Source organism: Bidens hawaiensis, unplaced genomic scaffold, assembly GCF_021521415.1.
Source record: "Bidens hawaiensis isolate Kalapana, Puna unplaced genomic scaffold, B.hawaiensis_p1.1 tig00024661_1, whole genome shotgun sequence".
NCBI classification, from domain to species: Eukaryota; Viridiplantae; Streptophyta; class Magnoliopsida; order Asterales; family Asteraceae; genus Bidens; species Bidens hawaiensis.
Genome location: NW_027493905.1, coordinates 20368 through 45956, shown reverse-complemented (window position 1 = coordinate 45956; position 25589 = coordinate 20368). Strand labels below are relative to the sequence as shown.

The following is a 25589-nucleotide window of genomic DNA, read 5'->3' as shown; positions in this document are numbered from 1 at the left end:
AAGTCCAACAAGATGTGAATGAACATATGCAAAAATGGCAACAGAACTTCAAGCACAAATGACGAGCGAATTAAAAAAGTTGAGAGAGGAATATGCCTCTTAATAGTTTTCCATCAACTGTGTACGAGGAAACCTTACAACTTAAGATGAAGAAGGAAAACATACACTACAATTATATATTCTATTTCTTTCTAAAATATATTGATTACCTTTGTTTTTTTATAAAGTCCATCTTAAAAAGAATTTGTATACATTCTGATTAAAAAAAAACATATGCCTATTGAGTTTCTTGATGTTATGCTGCAGCTTTGTGATCAATACGCATGACTGTCAAATGCTATTAAATTCATCCCTCATTATGATGACCCTCTCAGCTCTTTTATATTTTTTTTTTACTTTTGGAATTATTAATGTTTGAGTTGATTTGAATTAATTTTTTCAAAAGATCATCGAACAATTGGCTGTTGCGTTTCTTACTACTCTTACAACTTATTCGGTACCTAATAATATTTATTTACTCTATTTATATGGTTAATCAGTTTATGGATTCTATCAATATTCTTTATTCATATATTACATCACTTCATTTCGGCATTCTAAACTCTATTAGCACACAAACACACTAAGCAAACAATAAATTTTATAGTATAAACAAATATACATAAAATAAAATGAAATTTAACTATACTAAAAGTTAACTGGAAAAAATTTATATATCATTAGTGGTACTGTTATTATTCGACTAGGATTCACTCCAACCCAACTATAAGCCTACTCATCTCAATTCAACCAGATTAACAATAAAAAATATAATTGACTTAACAAACTAATATATACGTATTAAAATAACACAAAACTATGTTGAAAAATAAAAAATCAGTATAAAAATAAAATAGCAAAAATATATATATCAAGATGATTAAAAACAAAAATCTAAATTAACCCCCGTAACACGGGGGCTAAAAGCTAGTAGTTATATAAAAGTGGAGTCAATAATATATCATATATTCGGGTTGAGAACAACTATAATCATCGCGCACGTTGCGGTTCAAAGCTAAGAGCTCGGTTGTAAAAGTATTAGGCTTCACGGAGACATTGGATCGATCTAAACGTTAAGAGATGACAAGCGGACTGATTGGGACTTATGATATCTTAAATATTTAAATACATTATTGATTATGAATTAATGAAATATCTAAGTAAATTACTGTTAAGTTGATGTTTCAAATTTATAAAAAAAGGGAAATGTGACAAAACAAAATTTGAAGAGTTTACCTATTGATGAAATCTACAAATTTGTGAAACTGAATTAAAATATCATTCATTCGACAACTTGATTAAAAGAGAATGTCACAGGTACCTAGACATAGTAATGTTTACCAAGAAATGGACAGTGAAAGAATGGCTCATCCAATTCTTGACACCCTGCTCACTAAGGTCACCAACGAATCAAAACCAGTATACATCGCACATGGACCGAACTGTATACATTTCAAGCAAATCAAACCATCCGATTCAGACAGTTTAAATGGAACACCCCTTGAGGGAACTGAATTTCTATTATGGGAAGAAAGGGAATCAATCTAGTAAAAATTTCAAGCCCATCCCAGTTATAGAATGCTGAACAAACGGTTGCATATATGATAAACACAACCCTTTTACCCATAGTTAACCAGAATAACAAAATTATCTGAAAAAAAAAACACAAGTGAACAACATTGCAACATTCAAGTTTTGAATTTCAAGACCTAATCAAATACACTGTTATTTTTTCAAACAACATAATGACCCGCGTCTCCATTAAGCGCCACTAGCATACAAACGGGTCCACTCCTTTGCTGTAGTTTCAAAAATAAACCAAAATTTCAATAATCACATAAAAACAACTTTTTTTTATGGATTAAGTATCATCTTAATTTTAAAAAATGTTCAGAATGGCGTGTACCTGTTTCAACAGCTTCAGCTTCATTAGATTTCCAGTGTTTCGCAATGTTCTCAGAAAGGGGATCATCCGGGTTTGGAGCACTTAGAAGAGCTTGAATGCTAACCAATACAATTCAAACAATGCAAATGTCAACCCGCGCTTTTCTATTATTGCCAATATCCTAAAAATCTATGTCAAATTTGTAACTATTGAGCTACTAAAGTATTGGTAATTACATTAGTTATTTGTTAGGAAAAAAAGCTTGAGAGTCGACCCAACTGGACCCGGTATATTACTTACCTGTTTGGCCATTCACCCAACTCACCCGTTTTAGTAAAATCAAATCTGTAGGTATTAGTTACAACAGTGAAATCATGCATGATAATACCTCAGGAGAACAGTGCGAATCTGAAGAGCAGGGCTCCATTTGTCTTTGAGGATGTCAAGACAAATCCTACCAAGCTGCAAATAAAACCGAAACTAAGAAACAAACAAACGGACATGATAAACTCAAAAGCTAGAATGATGAGACATGCAAGACGAACCTTGTCAATGTTCGGATGGTAAATTTTGGTAAGAAACCGAACCTGTTTCAAAAGAGCAAGTACTATAATCAGCACAACACAAGCATAAATGCGAACTTTAGGTTGCACCAAGCCAAGCAGGACTGCTTAAAAGTTGTAGACAAAAGGATCATATAAAGAAATGAAATAACTAGTGTTGGAACTTGGATTCAACATAATAGACCAGCAGAAATGATTAAAATGAATATATTGCACTCATTTATTATTATTTTTTTTGTAAAAACAATTCAGTGTACATATCCTACAAAAAGGATGTACAGTTCACAAGAAATGCCATCAATCATTGCCATCTATGTAAAAAAACAAAACCAATGCATCCTAGCCAAAAATTATAACTTAACAGTAATATTTCAATCACAAGAAAGCACATGTCCTACAAAAAACCCGCATAACTAGATAGAAATAAAATAAAGGAACATGACAAGACCTAAAATAGCTCCCAAAAGCTCAATGAGAGATACTAATAATTGTTATATTAACACAAAAAGAAGTGGACACATATTAACAGAACTTACAAGCAGTTAAGCAAAAATATCATAAAACACAACATCATACTATCATAGATTGCTTCCCACATAATGTGAAAGATGACCACTTGTTACAAAATATCATCATGTGAATATACATATCATTAATGGAGGTATAATTTCGTTCACCCAATGCAGATTTCAAAAAGCACCCTTCATGAAAGAGAAGACAACAATGCTAGTCAACCAATGGAATAACAACAATTTTCATCACCAATTGGCAAGAATCAATATATATCCATGTACCCAGTACCTTGGGAGCAGCCATTGGATATTCTTCTGGCAAAAATAACTCCAACTTGAAAACTCCTCCTGTAAGTCAACCACAGCAAGAAGCATCAAGCACGCATAAAATAGTTCTCTCAACTCTATAATAGCATAAAATATAACCAATATCCCACTGAAAGTTTATATAATACCGATCTAGATAATCACTCATTAAATAAAAGAACTGTGTCAATAAACATCAACATCACAAGCGGATAACTAAGATAAAAACAACTAACAATGAGGTCAAGAAATCGCAGACACACCAACAGGTTATTGTTTCCATCATAGTGTTGATACTCAGCATCAGCTATAAAATACCATTGCAAAAATGAATGAGCCGCAACATTCCCAACCCCAAGATAGAAAAGCTTTTGACTTTTATAAAAAGCAATTGTGCTTTTATTATAATCAATTGTGAATCCTAAAGGTCAACCGTTTTGTAATTTGCTTGAATCAAATTCTGCAAGTCCTTTGGAAGGTACATATGAAGTACCAAGACCGACAACAAATTTGTACTCAATAAAAATGCTGAACTGAAATCACAGAGTCATAATGCAGCTCTTCCTATAAGAAAGAATTAGTAACATCTAATTATTTATATAGTTATGACATCTAAGTTCAAGAGAAGCAGCTTCTTTAATATTAAACATCCTAAACATAGTGTTGTACACTTGCACAAAGATATCATTATTCCCCTAATATCATTTCAAACTTCATACAAGTTATACAACAAAAGCACAGTTATATAAGCCACTAAACCAGCACAAATGAAAACACAAGTGAAGTTAAGTTACCTTCATAAGGAGACTGAGTTGGACCAAGGATCATGACATTAAAATACCGCATATTATCTTCCGACGGCGAGGCGCTTATCCCCGGAGCTACACAAACACAAACAATAAACTTAAGCTGATCTAGATCCACATGCAGATTGCAGTCACAACATATCTAAAATTAAATTTCACCTGGTTCGCTGAGTAACCGCTGAGTTTCCTGGATCAGAACAAAGTCAAAACCTAAGTTAGGGTTTCAGATACACAAAACCTACGGCGATCGACGAAATTACGCGAAAACAACTACAAATTCTAATTACAAAACGAATTGAATTGAATAGGAATCAGAACCGATGAATTGGTACTGACCTTGATGATTCTTCGAGGTAGATTGCTGCTGTTCGCCATGGAAGGAAGATTTACGCTAAGTCTAGAGAGAGAAAGTGAGAGGGTTTTTCTAGAGAGAGAAACTGATTATTATTATTATTATTATTATTATTATTATGGATTCCAGATGATGATGTTGTATTGTCAACACGAGCTTCGGTGGTGAAGGCAGGCTTTATTATTGTTCTGTTAATTGCAAATTGGGGCTCAGGTTTTGTTAACTTGTCAGTTCTTTGAATGATAAATTCTTAGGGGTGCAGCTGAGCCGAGTTTCGAGCTCGGCTCGTTTACTATATATTAAAAAAATTATATATATAGGGTTTGGATCAAATACAATAAAATTAGCGTGCTAAACGTGAGAATCAAATAGAGTAATTATGTAATTACTCTACCTGTATATATATTACCCTACTTGATTATCACGTTTAGTACGTTAATTTCACTTGTACATTAACCTTCCCCTATATATATATATATATATATATATATATATATATAGGGTAAGGATCCTAAGAGAACCCTTTACAAATTGAGAACTTTGAGAATCATTTTGGACCACTAAAAACATCTTTAAAAAAAATATTTAAAAAAAATCATAAAACAAAAAATAATAAAAATTTTAAAAACTAAAAAAACCAAAATTCTTACATTTCATTAAAAATTAAAAAATTTAAAAAAAACAAAAAAAAACGTCGTATTATACACATATGTATAATTTTATTTAATCTTTAGTTACGTAATATACACATATGTACAATATCATTTATCTTAAATTATATACATGTGTACAAAAAAACCATGTAAATGTACATATATGTATATATTATACATATGTTTTTATAATTTAGTTAAACCGAGTTTTTTTTATGAAACCGGGATGATAAAATAAGAATTTTGGTTTTTTTACTTTTTTTGATTTTTTTGTTTTTTTTATTTTATGATTTTTTTTATTTTTTGAGTTTTTTATGGTCTAAAATTTCAAAAAGGTTCTTTCATGATCCTGATCCTATATATATATATATATTCATTTATATTTTAATATAAAATAATATATACTATTTATTAATATTATTAAATATATATTATAAAATTATATAAATTGTAGGCTCGCTTAGGCTTGTAAGCCGGTTCGAGCTCGATAAGTGAAGCTCGGACTCGTTTATTAAACGAGCTTACTTTTAGGCTCGAGCTCGGGCTCAATTAAGCCCGGCTCCATCAAAGTTTTTCACAAGCCGTTATTGAGCAGCTCGGCTTGTTTGTACTACTAATGATAATTTAGTCAAGTCAAGTGTGAATTTGTGAGATGTGTCCTGCAAGTTTAACTTTGTTTGTCTAACAACATTACTTTTGAGTTGATTCAAAGTTGTGTTTCTAATATCTAAGGGGAAGGTCCGCCACTGCTTAAGCTCGAGCTTGGCTCGTTTTCTTTATCGAGCTTGAGCTCAGCTCTTTTAAAGCTCGAGCCGAGCTCGTCGTGCCGGGCTCCTTTAATTTTTTTATTTATTATTTGTTTATTTTATATTTTATATTCTATATTTTACAAATTTTGATATATAAAAAACAAAAATTATAATGTTAACATACATATTATATAAAATTTATAAACTAGAGAATTTATAAGTTTATATGTTTCATTTTAGTTATTTTTTTATAAGGTTTTATGTATCGAATGACATAATATATGTATAATTTTTATTTATTTATTTATTTCTTGGTATGATATTACTATATGTAAATATTAAAATTTAGGGTTTAATCTAAACAATCCAACGAGCCGAGCTAACGAGTCGAGCCAAGACCGAGCCACGAGCCGAACTGGCCCGGGCTCGAGCTCGGCTCGTTTAGAAATCGAGTCGAGCTCATTTAGAATCGAGCTTTTTCGAGTCGGGTTTTTTTTAGCGAGTTTCGAACGATCCGCGAGCCACGGGCTTTTTGAACAGCCCTAGTGTAGCCCAACTTCTTTTATGACTGTCAGTTAAAGTGTTAACATTGAACAGCGAGGGTTCGAATCCCACCTTATCCATGCATGCTTTACAATTTTAGTTACTATGATAGATTATATGTCACGAAAAAAAAGATATGAATCAAGAAGTTGCTACAATATCTATTAAAAATATAAAGTTAAGATTTTCTTGTTGGAACTACAATACATTGAAAAGTGGTTGTATGAACAACAAAATAAATGATATTTTCTCATACTCGTATTTAGTTTCAGGTTTTGTGTAAGTTTACGCAACCAGAGTGATTCATATTAGAACATGTGTAATAATAACCCTCCATCTATGAGCATTTTGTGACACATGACGTCCAAGTCAACGATTGGTCATTTTTGTAAAAATTGGTGTAGTGGTAAAAAGCCTCATACCCCCCTCGCAATCATTATTTTTTTTCTTTTTCTCTTACAAAAACAACAATGGCCGTTTCCTAAAAAACGCATTGAACCAAAATTTGTCTCAAAACACTCACTTGTCTTATCTTTTTCAAAACGCCCCACTACGCATGGTCTTACACTTATCTTTTTCTTGTGTCTTTCTTTTTATTTTTGCACAAGGGCTTCCTATAGTTGATGAAGAACATATATTTTTAGACCAGTTAGGATATTTTCATTATGTTTGTATTTATTAGGATGTATACTAGTATTATTTTCTTGTAACTATCTTAATTGCACTTTATAAACAAGAATTTATCAATATTAGAATACACTTGGCATCAATGCCTAGGATTCTCAAATATATGCTTCTCTTATAGCAATTGATTTACTTCAGTTGTGATCAGCGCGTGTTTATTACATGCAATTGATGCAGTCGTTAGTCTAGCCGTTGCGCTCAACTACAGTCTGTGTGTCGTGCACTGACTCTAGCGAAGCCAACCTTTTTGCATCTCCACTACAATTTTTTTTTCTTTTCTATGCTGGAACCATAGTATTTTATGGCGACAAGTGTTGCGTGTTGCCTTCCTTTGCCGCCTACCCTTTTATAAGTATTATATGGTCAACAATTGTTATGCGATAGTGCGTGATAACTTGTTGGCTTGGTGAATAATATATTCTCTTGAGCAAGTAATAACCTAAACAGCAGGTTACGCCTTCATGGTAGTCATACTTGTGAGTATCGAGTTGAGAAATCGATCAGAACCATAAAAGATTATAACCCTTTGTAATTTCTCTAGAGAATCATGGACTCATTCCTATTTTAATTCTCAGTACAAATAGATTGTTTCATTAGTGTTATAAATTACAAAATTTGACTAGACCTTTTGTGATACCTGCGCGGATTTATTTATAGCAAAATGCAACCATTTCATCAATGTGAGAACAACAAAATAACTCGATTGTTAATCCTGATCTATCTATAGTCTGTCCTTTCCGACATTAGGAAAGGTTACGGAAAAAAAAATCTTTAAAATGTGGCAATAAAAGTCAAATGGTCAACCTGTATTCTGCATTCCAGCAGCAATACCCTTCATGGTCAAGATGAGTGTGTCTTCCAACCCTGGTGCATATTCGCTAGTTGGGTTCAGCTTTATAAGTTCATCACCAGCTTTACTTGCATCGGGCCCGTCTTTAGAGATGCGGGGCCTTAACTTCACATGATAATTTGGATCACGAATGCGTTTCAGCGTGTACGCTTGGCATGCGTTCAAGGTAGTTATGTATGAATCACGCAGTCTGAGCCTTTGTTTCAAATAGGGGTCACCTTCTAAAAGGTCCTTATGTCCAGCAATCTATCAACATAAAAAATATATATATACGAGTATTTGTATGAGCTCAAACTTTTTAAATTTTCAAAACAACTATATTCATATATAGCCCCATAAAATGAAAAAAAACAAAAAAATTATGGAGCACTCATTCGGATTATATTTTATCTCTAACTGGTCATTCGGGTTAAACATTATATTGAAAGTAAACGAGAGTCAAACAATTCAATGATATCTTAAACGCATTAAGAGATGGTTGTGTAAATAATTACTATGAAATATGATTACAAACTTTATATTATTTTTAATAATAATCAAACTTTTAAATAAATGATCAGCCGTTATATACAATGTCGTAAAAGTCAAACCAAGAATCATACCTGGAGGAGAAGATTCTTGGTTTCAAGATAATTATTCCTTAAAGATTCTCCAAACTTCAACAAATCATCAGAAACAAGCAGCTTGTCATTTATAGCAGCTATACCAGGATCCCCTTTAGCAAACACCATTTCAACCAAGTCAATAGTGACTCTGAAAAAAGGCCATGTTTTGTGCATTTCTTGTAGCATTAACAGATTCTTGGCATCTTTTTCAATGGCTTTCTTGAATGCACCACCAAAACCGAGCCAAACGGGAAGATGAAACCTCGTTTGGGTCCATGCAAAGATCCAAGGAATCGCTCTCAATGATCCTATGCCACCAATTGGCTTCCGTTTGGACGGACGGCTACCAATATTCATCCGCCCATACTCCAGTTCGGGTGTCGCCTATGAAAAAAAAACAGCATTCAGTTAATATCTTATCTTAATTGTTATAGTAGAGAAACGGGTCAAATGAGTCAAACAAGTTGATAGGCGCCCCAATGCATACAACCTCCTATACTTTTTATTCAAAGATTAAGATTATCATTGTATTTAGTTATATGTTTATAAGCAATACACTAGTTATTTATAAAATATAATATAATTTTTCTTTTAAGATTAAAAAAGATGTTGGTGTATACACATGTATTTAGACATGGCCCGTTTCGACATGAATTGAAAACTGTCTTCTTTTAACCATTAACTAGAGGTGTGCAGGAAAATCGAAAAAACAATCCGTAATCGAATTAACTGAACCGAAACAAAAGGCCAACAGTTTGGTTCTACGTTTTTTGTAAAAACCAAATTTTCGGTTTGGTTTCGGGTTTGCATATTATTGAAACCGAAAAAAACCGAAATTTATAGATTTTCATTTTTATTTTTGAATTTTAAGTAATTTATAAGAATTTAATAAATAGTGTAACCCACATATTTTAGGCCAAATGTATAATAATCAATTAATTATTAATTAACAAAAAGATTTAGGTCCAATGTTTTAGACCAATATTCATTATCTGGAGCCAAAGGCCCAAAAATTTAAATCCCGAACGGTAAAACTGAAACCAAACCAAACCAAACCCAAACCTAAGAAATCGAAACCGAATGGTTTTCAACAACTCAAAACCCGAACGTTTGGTTTTTTGTTTCGATTTGAGCGCAAAATCAACCCATGCAACCCCTTTCCCTATATGGCTATATAATATATGTTGAACAATTAAAACAAATAAATCTTTTTTACCCGAGATAATGATACTTACAAGTCGAAAATACTCAACAAACCGCGGTTCCTTGAACACAATAGACCGATATTCTTCAGTTGCATACGTTGAAAGATCATCCATAAGTTGACGCCACTCAGGCCGAGGTGAAATTGGTGGATTCATCCCATGCTCAAGTGTAGCTGAACAAAACCTTTGAAGTGTTCTAAAACACAAATGCTCCTCACCAAATGACTGTTCAATAACTTCACCTTGAACCGTGACCCGAAGTGACCCGTTAATCGTTTCAGGTGGTTGAGACAATATAGCCAAATGTGTGGGACCGCCTCCTCTCCCAACGGTCCCACCACGCCCATGAAACATAGTCAACTTAACCCCGTACTTTTTCGCCGCCTCAACGAGTTTTTCTTAGCCTGGTAAAGCATCCATGCAGCCGAGAGCCGACCCGCATCTTTACCCAAATCAGAGTACCCGATCATGACTTCTTGCTTACCACATATTCGGTTTTTATACCAATCTATTGAAAACAGACGTGTCATGGCTGCAGGTGCAGCTTCAAGATCTGCAAGCTTTTCAAAAAGGGGAACGACTCGTAACGGTTTTGTTACATGGCATTCGCGTTGAAGAAGCTCGACTTTAGAAGTACATCAGACGGAGACGTGGCCATTGAGATGACATAAGCACCAAAACTGTCAGATGGGAGGTCTGCTAATACATGGAATGTATCCAAAACGTCTGCAATTTCTTCGGTTTGCGGGAGATTGGGCCCAAAAGGGGGTGTTTCCCTCTTAGTTCTTCTAGAAGCCATTCTTGGCGTTTGTCTTCGGGCCATTCGCGATATGAACCGATTTCTAAATGTTGGGTGATGGCATCCAGGACGTCCGTGTGATGTTCTGATTCTTGACGGATGCCGACACGCACTAGTGAGAGCCCGAATGTGGATACTTGCCTTAGGAAATCAAGTAGGGTTCCGTCTGCAATTGCGTGATCACCACATGCACATAATGATCTGTAGCATAGTTCAAGTGGTTCCAAAAACTGCAAAAGTTTCCAAAATTTTAAAATATGATTCGGGAAACTGTGATTCGTTTACTTATGAATCGGTAGTATGCACGCATCGGAATGTTTATACCTGTTCAACATAGGTATAAGTGGACTCCAGCGAAATGTCAGAAAACCCGTGAGCTAATAAATGGCAGGCCCGTTCACGTGTATTATACAACTTATCCCTCACAACACCAAGAACAACCGGGTACGGTTCATTCGGAGGAACCTGTTTCCAGAACTCTGAACAAACAAAACAAAAAAAAATAACCATTTCCATATATAACTAATTACTTCTATTTAATGTTGACATAACCACCATTAACATTAATTACCTATGTAGTGTTTTACATCTCTCCTTGCTGACCTATAGAGGTCTTCTGCCCGAACACGAAGTTCATCACAACATCGCCACATAGACAACTGGAAAAATGATGCAAAAGTATAAAAAAGCTATATAAGTTTAATATAAATTTTATTTGTAAGTATTTGCATACCTCAAACATTAGATCCTCAATTTGTGAAAAGTACATGTTTGCAGCCATCATTCTTGCAAGTAAACACACATCCCATGTGACATCAGGTGTTACTCTAGGATTTCCTGAGTTTAAACAATCATTAATATTTTTTTTCAATGCTTGATGCGATTAAGTTTAATCGTGTTTTAGAAAGCATAAACACACCGTAGCGATCACCACCCATCCATGAAGAGAATTGTATAAGAGGTGTGTTGTACGGCTCGTTCATTAATCCCAATATTCTTAAGAGCGGTGTCAACACGTCTTAAGAATTTAGGAACTCCTCTCCAAATGGTTTCATAAAAGTAACTCATTCCAGCTCTCATTTCATCTTGTGGGGTCGGAGGAGTTCTTCGAATTTCATCTGTGCGAAACGCAGCTTGAATCTACAGATGAAACTGAGAATAGTCAATACTTTGACCTTTGACTAATAGTCAAACACCTCACCACAAAGTCAATGAATGAATAAATTGAAGCGTTAATACTTACTTCAAGCTGCAAAGCCTCATCAAGTTCTTGTCTATCATATGATCTGATGTCTTTGGCGTATAGTTGGGCCAAATAGTCCCGAATTCTAAGAGCACAAAGAAACTAAAAATTAAGAAAATGTAAAGTTGACTTTTTAATGGAGATAACTGCACAAAATGTGAAAGTTGACTTCGTGTTCGTTTGTTAAGAAAATGAATGTGTTTGTGTTCGTGTATGTTCGTTCATTAATAGCATAAACGAAAAAGTTCATGAACATAAACAAACGGACATAACTGGACATAACTGAACATAGATGAAAGAGCATAACTGAGCAAACACCAATTATAAGTAAATGTTAACATCAACCTATTAAACCTTAAGTATTAATGAAACTACCACTAAATTGTAACTGCCCAAAAAAATTAATTGAATACTAAACAAACGTAAACAAGTGAACTTAAAGTCTTAAACATACATAAACGAACAAACATATATAAACAACCAAGCATGTGTTCAAATTCGTTCACTTATTACCATTAACGACCTTTCCATCAACGGGTGTGCAAGAAACCGAAAAAACCAATCCGGAACCGAAAAAACCAAAAAATCCAAACCGAAAAAACCGAACCGAAACAAAAACCGACGGTTTGGTTTTATGTTTTAGTAAAAGCCGAACTAACGGTTCGGTTTTGGTTTTGCATATAATAAAAACCAAAAAAAACAAACCGAACCGAATTCCTAAATTTTAGTTATTTATATTTATATTTAATAATTTATAAGAATTTAATAAACATGTAACTCAAATATTTTTGGTAAAATGTTTAATAGTCTATTATTTTACAATTAACAAAATTATTTATACCTAAACTATTTATTTTTTGAAAACTTTCTTTTGACCTAAAATTTTCAAGATCAAATTGCAAAAACCAAAAAAACCGAAACCGAACCGAAACCAAAATGAAAACCGAAAAAACCGAAATCAAACAGTTTCAAATACTCTAAAAACCGAAGTTTTGGTTTTCGGTTCGGTTTTAACCAAAAACCGCACCGAACCGCGCCACGCACACCCCTTGATCAACGTTTCACAAATGGTTCAGTAAACGTTCGGTTTAGAGGCCTACCCACAACCTCTTTTGATGAAAGTGAGACTTATTCAAAGAATTAAAGGACACACCTTCCATGTTTTTGAAGCAAAGATCTCCTAATTGACTGAGTTGGATGAGCAGTGAACACCAAATCAACTGTTTGATTCTTCAATGCATCAAAAACCTCTTGAGGTGATTTCTTAAGCTTATTCACAAGTCTTTTGAAAGTTTCTTCAATATCAGACTCGGTTGCAGTCACTGCCTCATCACTAAAATCACCCGCCTTTGCCTTGATCTTTCGGCGATGAGCAACCTGAACCTCTTCAGCCAGATTTGCCAGATTAAGCATGTTACTAAAAGCTTTCGCAATCACAATCGAATCCCCAGGGTCTAAACTTGTTAGCAGATTCCCAAATTCATCGAGCTTTTTTGGGTCACGCTTTCCTTCGTATTCGGCTGAAAGCTCATAGCATTCTTGAACCTACACAAAACAAAAAAACAATAACATTCTTTGTGTGAACAGATTGAATAATGGAACAGATGAGTTACGTGCATTTTAAACATAGTCACCTCAAGGTGGTTCATAATAAGTGAAGAAAGTATAACTATTCATGCATGTCGTTAATTATCAACACCTTTTTATCGTGTTACATTTTAATAAAAAAGCACATTGACTTTTAATAATCCAAAGTATGACCACCCACTGTTTTAAAACTGGTTCATACCGGCCAGTTGAACCGGTTATACCGGATTCCGAACAGTATGCCGGTATTTTTGGGTAGTTTGATCAAACATCGAACAACCGGTTTTTTCAAAAATACCGGTTTAAACCGGAAAACCGATTTTATGCCCAATAGATTTTTTATGTTTTCTAGGGCCCATATTTTTAAAAAATGACTTTTAACGTAGAAGATAAAACTGAAACAAGTAAACCAGTAAAGGATGTCATAAAAAAACAGTAACAAATGAGTAAAACATGTCAGTGGGGCATTTCATCAAACAGTTGGTGAGCAATAATATTATACTTAAGTCATTTGCATGGATACATTACAATGCTAACAACAATCAGATTATTAGAATTAACATGCCGTTTCTCTGAGATCCTGGCCGTGTAAATCCTGAAGAATATCAAGAAACTTGTCCAGAAGCAATGCATCATACTTGATAAGTTTGTCATCCTCTGAAACTTTAGCAGGGGCTAAAAGCCTCAATTGGGCATCGATGGATGCCAATTTCTCAACTTTACGATCACCCATTACGCAAACATGAAGTGGTATTCAAACCAAGTTGTTGGGTTCTGAAAGATGACATGGAAGAATAAGACCGAAAAATTATGGGTGTTAGCGGATCCATCACAGAGTTATGATCGGTACGCAAGACAATAGGGAGCCGTGAATACCGGAGATTGACTTGGTCGTGAAATGAACTCGAATCTGCTTGGACACATTGACGATCAAACATTGTAGACAACTAGACATGACCGATGACCTTTTAAAAAAAATTAAATTCGTATACTTATTAAGTCCTTAACTTTATGTTGTTTTAACTTTTAAAGCAATTATTTAGTTTCAGGGTCAATATTAGTTCATTCTTAAATAAGTTACTTCTTCGTTTATGTAAGATTGTTATTTATTGGTGACTAATATTGGTTTATATGAGATTGTTATTTTACAGCGAAAGTAAAACTTGTGAGTTGTTATCTACATTGGCAGGTCTCGTTGTATAATATTACTCCATCTATCTCATTAAAAATGTCCATATTTTATTTTTATTTGTCTTATTACAAATGTTTATTTTCAAATTAGCCAATTTTCATGTTTCATCTTAAACACACACAACTAACATTAATAAACAATATTGATGGATCCAATTTCCAAATGTATTATTATCATTTGATAAACTAAAAATGTAATCATTAAATCAACCTTAAACTTTGTGTTTTTTTAAATTATGACACTATAATGGGACGGAGGAAATATTATTTAGTCAAAGTTATGAGTGACACTTATATTCTTAAAAAGTAATAAATGTTAATTCTTTTTAGATTAATTGATATGAGTTAATTGATATGTGTGGAACTTTAATATTTTTCAACTTTTACCTAAAGTATTAGGTAACTTCGAAAACTAAAAAGCATTAAATAATAAACAATTTAATAATTGATTCAATTAGGTTATTCGATTTAATTTTTTTTTGAACAACCAACTAAGTAACGTCGGATACTTTGTACGCGGCCCTCATTGGTTAAAGGCAGCCCGAGCTGGCCACGAGTCCGGGCGGACGGAGCCCCTAGCGGTCCACCAATTGAGGGATTCCCCGGATAAAACCTAACCCCACGCCCGTCAACGGCACGACAGCGATGAGCAGGTAAAACCGGGTGAGATCAGGAATCGAACCCTGGCAAGCCAAGGTCATCTCTCATATCTCTCATATAAATTGGTGATAGTGAGGTTTGAACCCTCTACCTCTTACTAGTAAAGCAAGTGCTCTACCACTAAGCCACGTCCAATTTATGGTTATTTGATTTTAAATAAAAAAATTTCATAACTATTGAACAATAATGTAAATTTAGTGGTTTTGTAGTTGAGAAAAAACAAGTAAATTGTTAAACGAATATTTAGATCTGATTATATTTCGTAGTGTCTAAAAAATGTAAATTAATTAGAAGTCATCACTCACTTTTACAACATGCACTCTGATTGTAAAATGTCATCTAAATACATATTTGTATTATGAAATGTAGCCATCTTTATAAATGTTTATAAATTGTTGAAACCGTTTTAACAATTTTAAGTAGGTATGTAATCAAACTAGACAAGTTTAACTGGTGAAAATGTCAAATAATACTTTAAACCAAAGTGGTGAAAATGTTATGTAAATTATCTCAACTTGTGATAGTTCAAGTTTTATTATAGGCAAGAGTTTAAATTTAAAAGCGACTTTAGAGGCATGAATTTATTGCTAAAAAACATAACATTTTATATTCATAAATAACCACACTTTTAAATATGTGACATGTAGCCACGGTTATTATATCTTGCATGTGTGTTGTATGTTGATTTTTAAGGATCAACCTTTTATGGTGTCTTCTAATTTTAATGTTCAAGAATTTAAGTAAAAAATGTTGTTGAGTTGGGCTAAGCTGTCACACCCTTAAATTTTAATTAATGGAGTCTTACTGCGACGCGCACGACATACTAAAGTTTAGTCACTTGTCATACTGAACAAACATTTAATGGATTCTAACTCAATTTGTCTTGCTTGATTTGAATTAGTATTGTGGCTAAACAAGGCAATACTTTTTGTTGTGCGATCTGATGAACTGTTTGTACCTACTGGAGTGATTGATTTATTATGACTTTTGAATGCATGAGAAAAATACAATGAAAAATTCGTGAGAAACCAAACCCATATATGCTTATGTGGTAAAATTTGGAGAGAATTTATTTCTAAGTTGTACTAGGTTAATAAAATCCATTTGCACATGCTAAAATCCATCTTGTAAATTGCTTGATCAGAGTTTAAGTGGTATGGTAAATACTTGCTTTATTGGTAATGATTTGATGTGTGGATACATGTTAGAACCTTTTTGTACCTTTGACATTAATTGCAATCACCAATTAGTCGTTGGGTCAAGTTTGTGTGTGAGTCTTAGGGTCATATGTTGCTGAACACATTCTCATCACTTACACATTTATACTATGTAAAAGTTAGCAGTCAAGTGCATTCTTTTGATTTTGAGGAAAGTCTATTACACGTGTTACTAAGTGAGTTCATACTTTTCTTTCTTGTTTTCTATGAGAAAACACAAAGATTTTCACATACTTATTTTATGAGAGAAAACATAGTGTTTTGTTTTAGATTTTTGTAATTTCTTATATATCACAAGTTTGTACTAGATGTCATATATAACTTATGAACTCACCAACATCGTATTGACCCTTAAGTATTTATACTTGCCCAGATCGCTAGGTATGCTAAGAAACACGTTACACGTATAGCTTAGAATTACATTATTGCATTGACACTTATCTCACATTGTCTTACAATTGGCTGAGTTGTGCATGTTTGAGCACAAAATATTACTCCTTCCGTTCCATTATTAATGTCCTAGTTTGTTTTTTCAAGTCTTTCTTGTTTAACTTTGACCGACAATATTTTTGTTTATGTTATATAATACTTGATGTAAAATATATGAATGGATTGGGGTTTAAATGTATTTTACATTGATATAATTTTCATCAAGTATTATATGACACGAACAAAAATTTTACGGTCAAAGTTGCAAAAGAAAGACTTGAAAAGTCAAACTATGACACTTATAATGGAACGGATGGAGTACTTTGTTTTTAAACCGTTTACTTTTACGCTTCCGCAAACGCAACTTACAATGTAAATGTATTTTCTCATGTTAACGAGTAATAATAAATGACATTTTTTTTGCACATTAAATGATTGTTCAGCATGGCAAGTGACTAGCACCTAGTATGTCACACGTTTCTCGGTAAAACCCCGCTAGTTGAAATTTGAGGGTGTGATATATCATATAAGCTACTTCTTTAATAAAAATTTGGATCACTAACGGCCACTGACCACCCAATCATCTCTATTTCCTGAGTAATAACCAAGAGGTGCTACGTTGACATGTCTCTGAAAGAAAGCTCGTACATCAGTCAGGTGAAAAAACTTCCTAATCCAACTTAAAAGCTATATGTTGTTACAGCTAGAACTTGAGCTTAACACCTCCTGTTTTTGATTACCCAAACTAATCAAAATCTGAATAACAATGTATATGAACCTGGCGGTAGTTTTGGGACAAATTAGCTAGCACATGTAAACAAGAATAAGTTAAACCTTGTTACCAAACACTCCGGATGGATGATATTCCCATTTCACCTTTATATTTAAACACTCACCCCCAACCCAAGTGATGTATCCAAACATTATTATTCGTACTCATCCATCCATCCAACAAATTGATTATTATTATTATTCCGTAACCGGAGAAGAAAGAAAGAAAGAAAGATGTCAGGCCACATCGCACAGGACTGGGAGCCGGTGGTGATCCGTAAGAAAGCTCCGACCTCCGCCGCTCGTAAGGACGAGAAAGCCGTCAACGCCGCCCGTCGCGCCGGTGCCGAGATCGAGACTGTTAAAAAAGGTGCCTTTCTATTCCAACCTCTTTTTTCATCATCTGCTTCGAATTAATAATAATAATTAATCATATATATTTAGGACTTGCTTTTTATTGACCTAGGGTTTTGCTTTTCACTTATTGATGCTTATTTACTGGTTTATATACATGTAGTAGTCTTTGATGTTAATTTGTATCTGTTTGGTTCTCTTGACCTAATTTAGGGTTTAGGTTTCAGCTAGTATATTTATATGCTATTTGTTTATTAATATAGTTTGCTACAATGCTTCGGCTTTTAATAATTGAACTGTGCATAGACATATGACATACGAGTTATGAAATTTGCTCGTTTTACGTGTTCATTGCTTCAAGAGTTTCTGTTTTTTATTGTATATGTATATGGCTGTTGGCTTTCGAGAAATTATCGTGTGTTCTCCGCAAAAGAACCTGTTGATATGAGTATCAAAGCCTGTGAAAGTTCATGGTCAATTGGGCATAATGAAAACAAGTGATTGGTTAACTACTTTTGCTTGTTTGTTTTATTGAGGTGTTTCTGTGCATTGTGTGCAGACAAAAATCTTGAGACTGCGATACATTTGTTGCTTATGCAGAAGCTGATTTGTGTGTTTAGATGTGTAAGGTATTTTTAATTTCTCAATCATGGTCTTTATGTTATGCTTGCAGCTGCTGCGGGTTCAAACAAGGCTGCGTCTAGCAGTACTTCTCTCAACACTAGAAAACTTGATGAAGAAACTGAAAATCTCTCCCGTGAGTATTTCTTAGTCCTTCTTGAATATATCTAGTTACCATGATAAACTTTGATTTTTTTTATTATTATAAAGAAGAAATAGATTGCTGTGTAACGTAATTTGCATTCCTATTGTGTGCCATCATCGTCATGATGTTTGTCTATTGTTTCAATTTGCTGACCTGGTAGAAGTTTGAAGAATCGATCTTCATACATATGCTACATGTTTGTTGATGTCCTTTTTCAATCTTATTACATTGAATTTTGAAAGTTCTAGTTCATCAATAAAGAAAGATGAGAAGAGGTCATCAATGTATTTTTACTATATTACCCTCACTCATAACAAGATTTTCGTTTATAACAGATGACAAGGTACCAACTGAATTGAAGAAAGCAATCATTCAGGGTCGTACTGAGAAGAAGCTTACTCAAGCTCAACTTGCTCAGGTTAGTGAATCCAGTTTTTAAAAATCCCATATAGACTTATGAGTTACAATTATTAATCGAAGAAATTTATGTTAAATCTTATTGTTGCAGCTGATTAACGAGAAGCCTCAGATCATACAGGAGTACGAATCTGGAAAGGCTATACCAAATCAACAAATTATCACTAAACTGGAACGGGCCCTTGGTGTGAAACTCAGGGGTAAGAAATAGAACAGTAACAGCTGGCAGCTCTATGAAGGTCCCTTTTAATTAAGAATGGAAGAAAATAAAGGAGTGGGGGTGCACAAAACCTTTTGTTTACTTTGATTTGACCACTTCTTTTATGAACATGGATTCTGTTATTGTGGATTTTATGTTTGGGTGTTGACTAGTCTTAAGATGCTCTGATGTGTTTATCATAAATGCTTAATACCATTATGTCTATGTTAACTTTTGGTGCTGGATCGTGCATAAGTACTGTTAAATGTGTTGTGGTGTTGACACTTAAGATAGGGTTCCCCTTAGGATATAGTGATTGCCTTGTATGCGATATATCTTCAATACGGAGCCACAGTTTTAAGTAAACAACGTTTTAAATGCGACACATTAGACGGTTTTGGTTAACCATAATTGATTCTCTTTTTTCTATTATTTCATTAGTAATGTACCATCGGTCATGTTTTGCAAAAATTAGTTCATGACCCTTTGGTTATGTTTGATCACTAATTGCCATTCGTGAGCACGAAAACACTTTCATGTATTAACCAACACGCGTTTCTTCCTGTGCCCTGTCATACATGCGAGTTATAAACAGTTATGTTCTTTGATTTATATTTGGTCACAAAATGATATTGTATAGATCACAAGTATCAACTGAGGCATGGATTTGTAATCACAAATGATTTTCTTTTGCCCAGCCTCCCAGGTATCAAATAATGCATCAAGTTATCACTCATGAGAACAAAACATGTATGTGTTTTAACCTACACCTTTAAAGTTTCAAGCCCACAACTATAGAAACAATATAGACATTTGTATGTAGTGCTGGTGTTTACCGAGATGTGTAAGCATATCATCTTTCCTAAAACATTATGCATAATCATCAGATGTATTAAAAGCAAGCAGCAACTGTACATTCATCACTTTAACCATTAAGTTGTCACAAAGTAACAAAACAAACATTCATGCTTTAATCAACACTTACAAACCCACAAGAAAAGAGTCTCACAAGAATTAATGTTCGGTCATGCATATATACATCTATACATCCTAAAAATCAAAACACAGTTTAAAGAACAAGGCAAAGAAGTTTCTAAAAACGCAACACATACACCCAACACCCGTTAACACACACATTATAACAAACAACAATTGTAACAACCTCGTCACTCGCAGGCAAGCTTTGTTCCAAAACTCGTCAAGCAAATAGCAAACGCATGAAAAGCCGACAACGGCTGCCTGTAATCCATTGTAAACATATCATCACCAACCTTTCCAAACTGAAGCAACACAGTCTCACCATCACCTTTCCCACCAGGCTGACTAGGGTCCATTGTTGCCACTAACTGAAAATTCTTAACCGATGCCACCGTCACCCGCCCATGAAAATTCAAACACCAACATTGCAAGTGCTCATGCCACCTAGGCGCTTTATTTCTCAATACAGTTTGAGCACCAGCAACCGATTTTGACTTTGTCAACTTCGGTTCCGTTTCTTGAGATTCATCGGGCACAGGGTACCTTAAAGAAGATATCATTCTTCTTGGACCTCTAGATTTCAAAAGGTTGAACTTGTAAGACACTTCTCCAATTTCAAAATTGCCAGCTGGCACTTGTGGGCTAATTTGCTTGCTTGTGAACCTCCGCCCACGCCTGCTGCTGGAATGTTTTGCACCATCGTGTGGCGGCTGGCTGTCATAGATTGTGAACTTGGTGCCGAGAAAATCCGAGCTATAGATTTAAACAAGAAAAGTTTTAATAAAATAACTGATCATAAATAAGATGTTTTTATTTATCTTACCTCAGTTTACCGACATAAGCATTGCTTCCTTGAGATAGATCATTTGGGTCGAGTGATATTATGTATTCTGTATGAGCACCGTGTCTGTATCTACGTGCTGCCAAGAGAAACTTACCCTTCTCTGTAAATGCTGCCAAAAATATAATTTGTGCTTATGATTTAAAATGACCGAAGGCAAACATATATGTCTCTAGCCAATTCTAGGTTCTACAAATATCAACCACAAAAGAGAATTAAGCAAGCTTTATACTCACATGAGCTAGCAGCAAGATAAAGACAGAACATATTGTTCTTCTTGTTTCTCTTTATAAGGCACTGAAGTGGAGCATCCCGTGGACCAGGCTGCAACAAAACCATACAACTTGTTAGACAATTAACTACTACACCACCTTAAACATAATCATTCACCTAAAATGACTGATCATCCAGCCCAACAATTTTATCAGTCTACACCACTTCCAGTTATACATTTTCAATCATCTAGAAGTGACTATATAGTTACTGTAAAATGTAAATATCAACTACAATCAACTTGCAGAAACCAAAAACAAGCCAACAGACCATAGAAATCCCAGTCCAGTCAACACAGTTACCGAGATACACACATATCTACAATTAGAAAATTTTATTTCATAATCCTTAATCTCTAGTAGGGGTGTGCAAGAAACCGAAAAACCAATCCAGAACCCAAAAAATCGAAAAATCCAAACCGAAAAAACCGATGGTTTGGTTTTATGTGTTTGTAAAAACCGAACTAACGGTTCGGATTTGGTTTTGCATAAAACATAAAAACCGAAAAATTCGAACTGAAATCCTAAATTTTTTGTTTTTTGTTTTATATTTTCTATTAAGTAATTTATAAGAATTTAATAAACATGTAACTCAAATATTTTTGCTAACATGTTTAACAGTTTATTATGCTACAATTAACAAAATTATTTATACCTAAATTAATTATTAATTGAAAACTATATTTTTTACCTAAAATTTTCAAGATCAAATGGCAAAAACCGAAACCGAACGGTTTCAAATACTCCAAAAACCGAAGTTTTGGTTTACGGCTCGGTTTTAACCAAAAACCACACCCAACCGCACCACGCACACCCCTAATCTCTAGTACTTACCTAGCAATCAGCTACAATTGCACTAAAAACACTAATAAAAATCAATTTGAACAAATTCGATTCCATAACCCCCAATTTCCAACACCTAAATACAAAACTCATCAACTAAATAATAAATCACAAATCCACCAAAACCTAATTAATCAATTACAATATACTACCTGCTTGAGACATGACGGAAACGTAATATTCCCGGCGTGAACCGGCGGTTTAACGAAGTCCTTAACAACCTCTCTCCACTTCTTACAGACGCATCCACACGCCACCACACTCCGGCGAAACGGCCGGCCGTCTTCACTAGCTTCCACTCGCTTAATAATCTCTCCAATTAGGTCCGGCAACATATCAGACCACGAGTCTTGTTCGGATAATACGTCGTCGTTGTTATCGTTCCGGTACACGTCAGCAGACACGTCATGTGAATTGATCTGTAGAGTGTCTGAGGAGGATATGAAGAAGTCCTTGAGTGATCTGGATCTGCTGGTGATTCGGCGTGATAGGAATGATCGTCGTAACGACATCGTTTTGGTAAGAAGAAGAAGAAGAAGAAATAGGTTCAACGGTGAAATTAATGGTGAAATGAAATGAAATGGGATTTGTAAGGAGAAGGTCTACGTGACGTGTCCGTTAGTGAACGAAGGATGACAGACGGACTGACTGATTAGTGATTAGGTCTGGATTTTGTACTTTTTGGTGATGTAAAAGACATGAATGAATGATGATCTCGGGTTAAATTTTAATTTTAGGCTGAGGGGTGTGGGGGCTCTAACGGGGGCGCGAATGGGGGCTCCAGCCAATAATATTGTGACGTGTGGCAGAGAGAGAAACTTGATAAGATGGGTGATGGAGCCCCCGCTGGAGCCCCTGGCCCTGGTGTGGAGGGGCTCCAGCAGGGGCTCCAGCGGATTTTTTTTTTATTTTTTTATAAATATATTCAAAAAACGTATTATTAAAAAAACTCATAAATTATTAAAAAAAACACACATTAAAAAAAACACATTAATATCTAAAAATAAAAAAAAATTAAAGTACTAAAAAAACATTATTCTTATTCTTCGGCTTGGTCTTCTTCGATCAACCTCTTTCGGATACGTTCCTTTTGCTTTTCTATCAGCATTTGATCGACCGGATTTAGGTTACTGAAGTCTCTTGTAAGGAAGTCCAAATCTCTCATTCGACTTTTTTCCTTTTTGTCATTAGAGACCACCTCCATGGTTTTGTTGAATTTATTGAGGGATTCAACAAGATCGACGATGTTTACGGCTCCCCCCTCAGCCGGTTTTTTCCCCTTGGCGTCCCGTCCCAATGGCCGCCTCCTCGGCGGTGAAGACGTTTCCTCCCCCGCAATGTTTAGGTCGAATCCAACGCGGCAATCCGACCCGGCAGTAGTGCTATACGCTCCAGACGAACTAGTTTTAGACCGTTTCGGCCCTACTTCCGCATCAGTGTCCGGCGCCACCAGCTCAACCCACTTGGAACACCTTTTCAACCTCTCCCACAACTTTACATCGTCCCACGTCTTCACCGTCCCATACCTCCGCAAACACTCCTGCCTCCACTCTTCGACAGTGAAATTGTAAACCGCCAAATCATCACTGCCACTTGGTCTCATACGACCGGCGTTCCTGTTGAAAAGATTAGTAAACAAGCCGACAAATTTTCTGATTTCGGACCACCGACCCGAAATCATATCGGCGTTTCGCTCTGTACTCCCAACGAGCGTATAGAACGTCTCCCTAACCTTTATCCAAAAAACCTTGCTTTTTTGGTAGTCGGCTGCAAAATGAATAATTAAATTAGATTTCCAGTTAACTTTTTTAATTAACTTTTTTTTTAAAAATCATTATTAAAAACGTTAAAACAATTACCGCAACGCGGATCCTCAGAAATGACTATCCAAGCCCGACACAAGGCTTCCTTCTTATCCGATGACCACGGAGTGGTTTTCCGTTTCATCCTCGGAGTCGAAGCCGGTCCCGGCCCGTCCGTTGCAAGTTGTTTTTTTCGGTGGACGCGTCTTCTTGCTCCCGTAGCATCACCGTGTGATTCTTGTGTCTCCGGAACAACAAAGTTAGGAGACGGTTGTATGTTGGATTGTTGAAAGCCGGATGTTTCTTGCGACCCCGAAAAAAACATCGATTGGTCTGGTGACGACCATAAATCGTCGTAACTATAACCTGAATCTAGGTTTGGGTACCAATTTCCAGACATGTTTTTAAAAAAAAGTTTGGAAGATGGGTTGATTTTGGGTTTTTTTTTGAAGTTGTGGTAATTGTTTTATGTGATTTTAGGTGTGGTAATTGTTTTAGGTGATATTGGGTTTATATATAGGAAGAATAATTTTTTTTTATTAAATTAAAGAGCCCAACGGCTCATTTGTGTACACTCCAACGGCTATGTCACGCACCCCAATGCTCCTTTACGCCACCTTTCTCCCGCGACCCACCTAGCGCCTGCTTTGAATTCCGCGCTCGCGCCCCTCTCGCGCCCCTCTCGCGCCCCGGTGGTGTGGTGCTGGAGGGGCTCTCGCGCCCCCGCTGAAGCCCCACACCCCTCAGCCTTAATGTGTTTAGGTGTGAAAAAGGAAAGAAAGCATAACTTTTTATAAAGTTGTTTGTTTTGTAAGGGAGATATTTAATCCATGTGTTTACATAAATGTATATTTTATGCTACTTTTATGTTCATGTGAATTTGGTATGTGTTGATTAGGTTTGTTAAGTTATTGGAATTAAACGATCGGTGAACCCCGGGTGTTGAGACAAGTTAACACGAATTCGGTCGTTAGAGGTAAACACCAATAAAATAATTCATATGAAGACGACCATTTACTCACTTAGATGGTGTATGAACCTAGGGTATGTGAAAACTTGCAAGTATGTCAGAGGAATGAAGCGACTTACTACAATTGGCGAACTCGTGATCATGCTAGTTGCCAGTAGCATGGAAGTTATCACTTATTCCATTGTGTACTCTAGAGTTTCTAGAATCATGAAAGACGGGGTTAATAGTCTCAAGCTATTTACTATAGTCAAGCCTAACCCTCACACCCTTCGAGTGTTGTTCGATGACATAGTTGTTAATTAAGTCTCTTAACTATAAGAAGAAGTTTCTGACTCTATAGGGAGTTGGATCCATTTGTTCTACTAGCAGTATAATTTCGAATATGGGTGAATGATTTATCATCCTAAAAGGAGGAGGAGTCCTGAAAATTGAGTAGTCTTGAAGCGAGGATTTGATAGAGACTCCATCTAACTCGAAGATTAGTTCCTAGCCCGATCA

At 35.1% G+C, this 25589-nt stretch overlaps 3 protein-coding genes and 1 pseudogene across 4 annotated transcripts; 1 reads left to right on the top strand and 3 right to left on the bottom strand.

The window, feature by feature from the left end:
* Positions 1-1569: 1569 nt before the first annotated feature.
* Positions 1570-4587, bottom strand: LOC143569833 (ubiquitin-conjugating enzyme E2 36-like). Its single transcript, XM_077055645.1, has 8 exons — positions 4448-4587; positions 4271-4298; positions 4100-4186; positions 3289-3347; positions 2470-2511; positions 2313-2386; positions 1946-2043; positions 1570-1838 (listed from the first exon to the last, which is right to left on the bottom strand). The coding sequence occupies exons 1-8, from the start codon at positions 4484-4486 to the stop codon at positions 1801-1803; spliced, it is 465 nt and encodes a 154-aa protein (XP_076911760.1). The 5' UTR covers positions 4487-4587; the 3' UTR covers positions 1570-1800.
* A 3241-nt stretch (positions 4588-7828) lies between these two features.
* Positions 7829-14227, bottom strand: LOC143569836 (phosphoenolpyruvate carboxylase 2-like; annotated as a pseudogene). The gene is made up of 10 exons (XR_013141803.1): positions 13947-14227; positions 12948-13339; positions 11795-11879; positions 11471-11691; positions 11285-11388; positions 11123-11210; positions 10876-11030; positions 9783-10781; positions 8545-8931; positions 7829-8188 (listed from the first exon to the last, which is right to left on the bottom strand). The product of XR_013141803.1 is annotated as a phosphoenolpyruvate carboxylase 2-like (transcript).
* Positions 14228-17821: 3594 nt separating this feature from the next.
* Positions 17822-19628, top strand: LOC143569832 (multiprotein-bridging factor 1b-like). Its single transcript, XM_077055644.1, has 4 exons — positions 17822-18019; positions 18677-18760; positions 19105-19187; positions 19278-19628. Exons 1-4 carry the CDS (start codon positions 17884-17886, stop codon positions 19395-19397), a joined length of 423 nt encoding a protein of 140 aa, XP_076911759.1. The 5' UTR covers positions 17822-17883; the 3' UTR covers positions 19398-19628.
* Positions 19629-20320: 692 nt separating this feature from the next.
* LOC143569835 (tubby-like F-box protein 7) lies at positions 20321-22854 on the bottom strand. Its single transcript, XM_077055648.1, has 4 exons — positions 22472-22854; positions 21441-21528; positions 21187-21316; positions 20321-21116 (listed from the first exon to the last, which is right to left on the bottom strand). Exons 1-4 carry the CDS (start codon positions 22829-22831, stop codon positions 20552-20554), a joined length of 1143 nt encoding a protein of 380 aa, XP_076911763.1. The 5' UTR covers positions 22832-22854; the 3' UTR covers positions 20321-20551.
* Positions 22855-25589: the final 2735 nt, after the last annotated feature.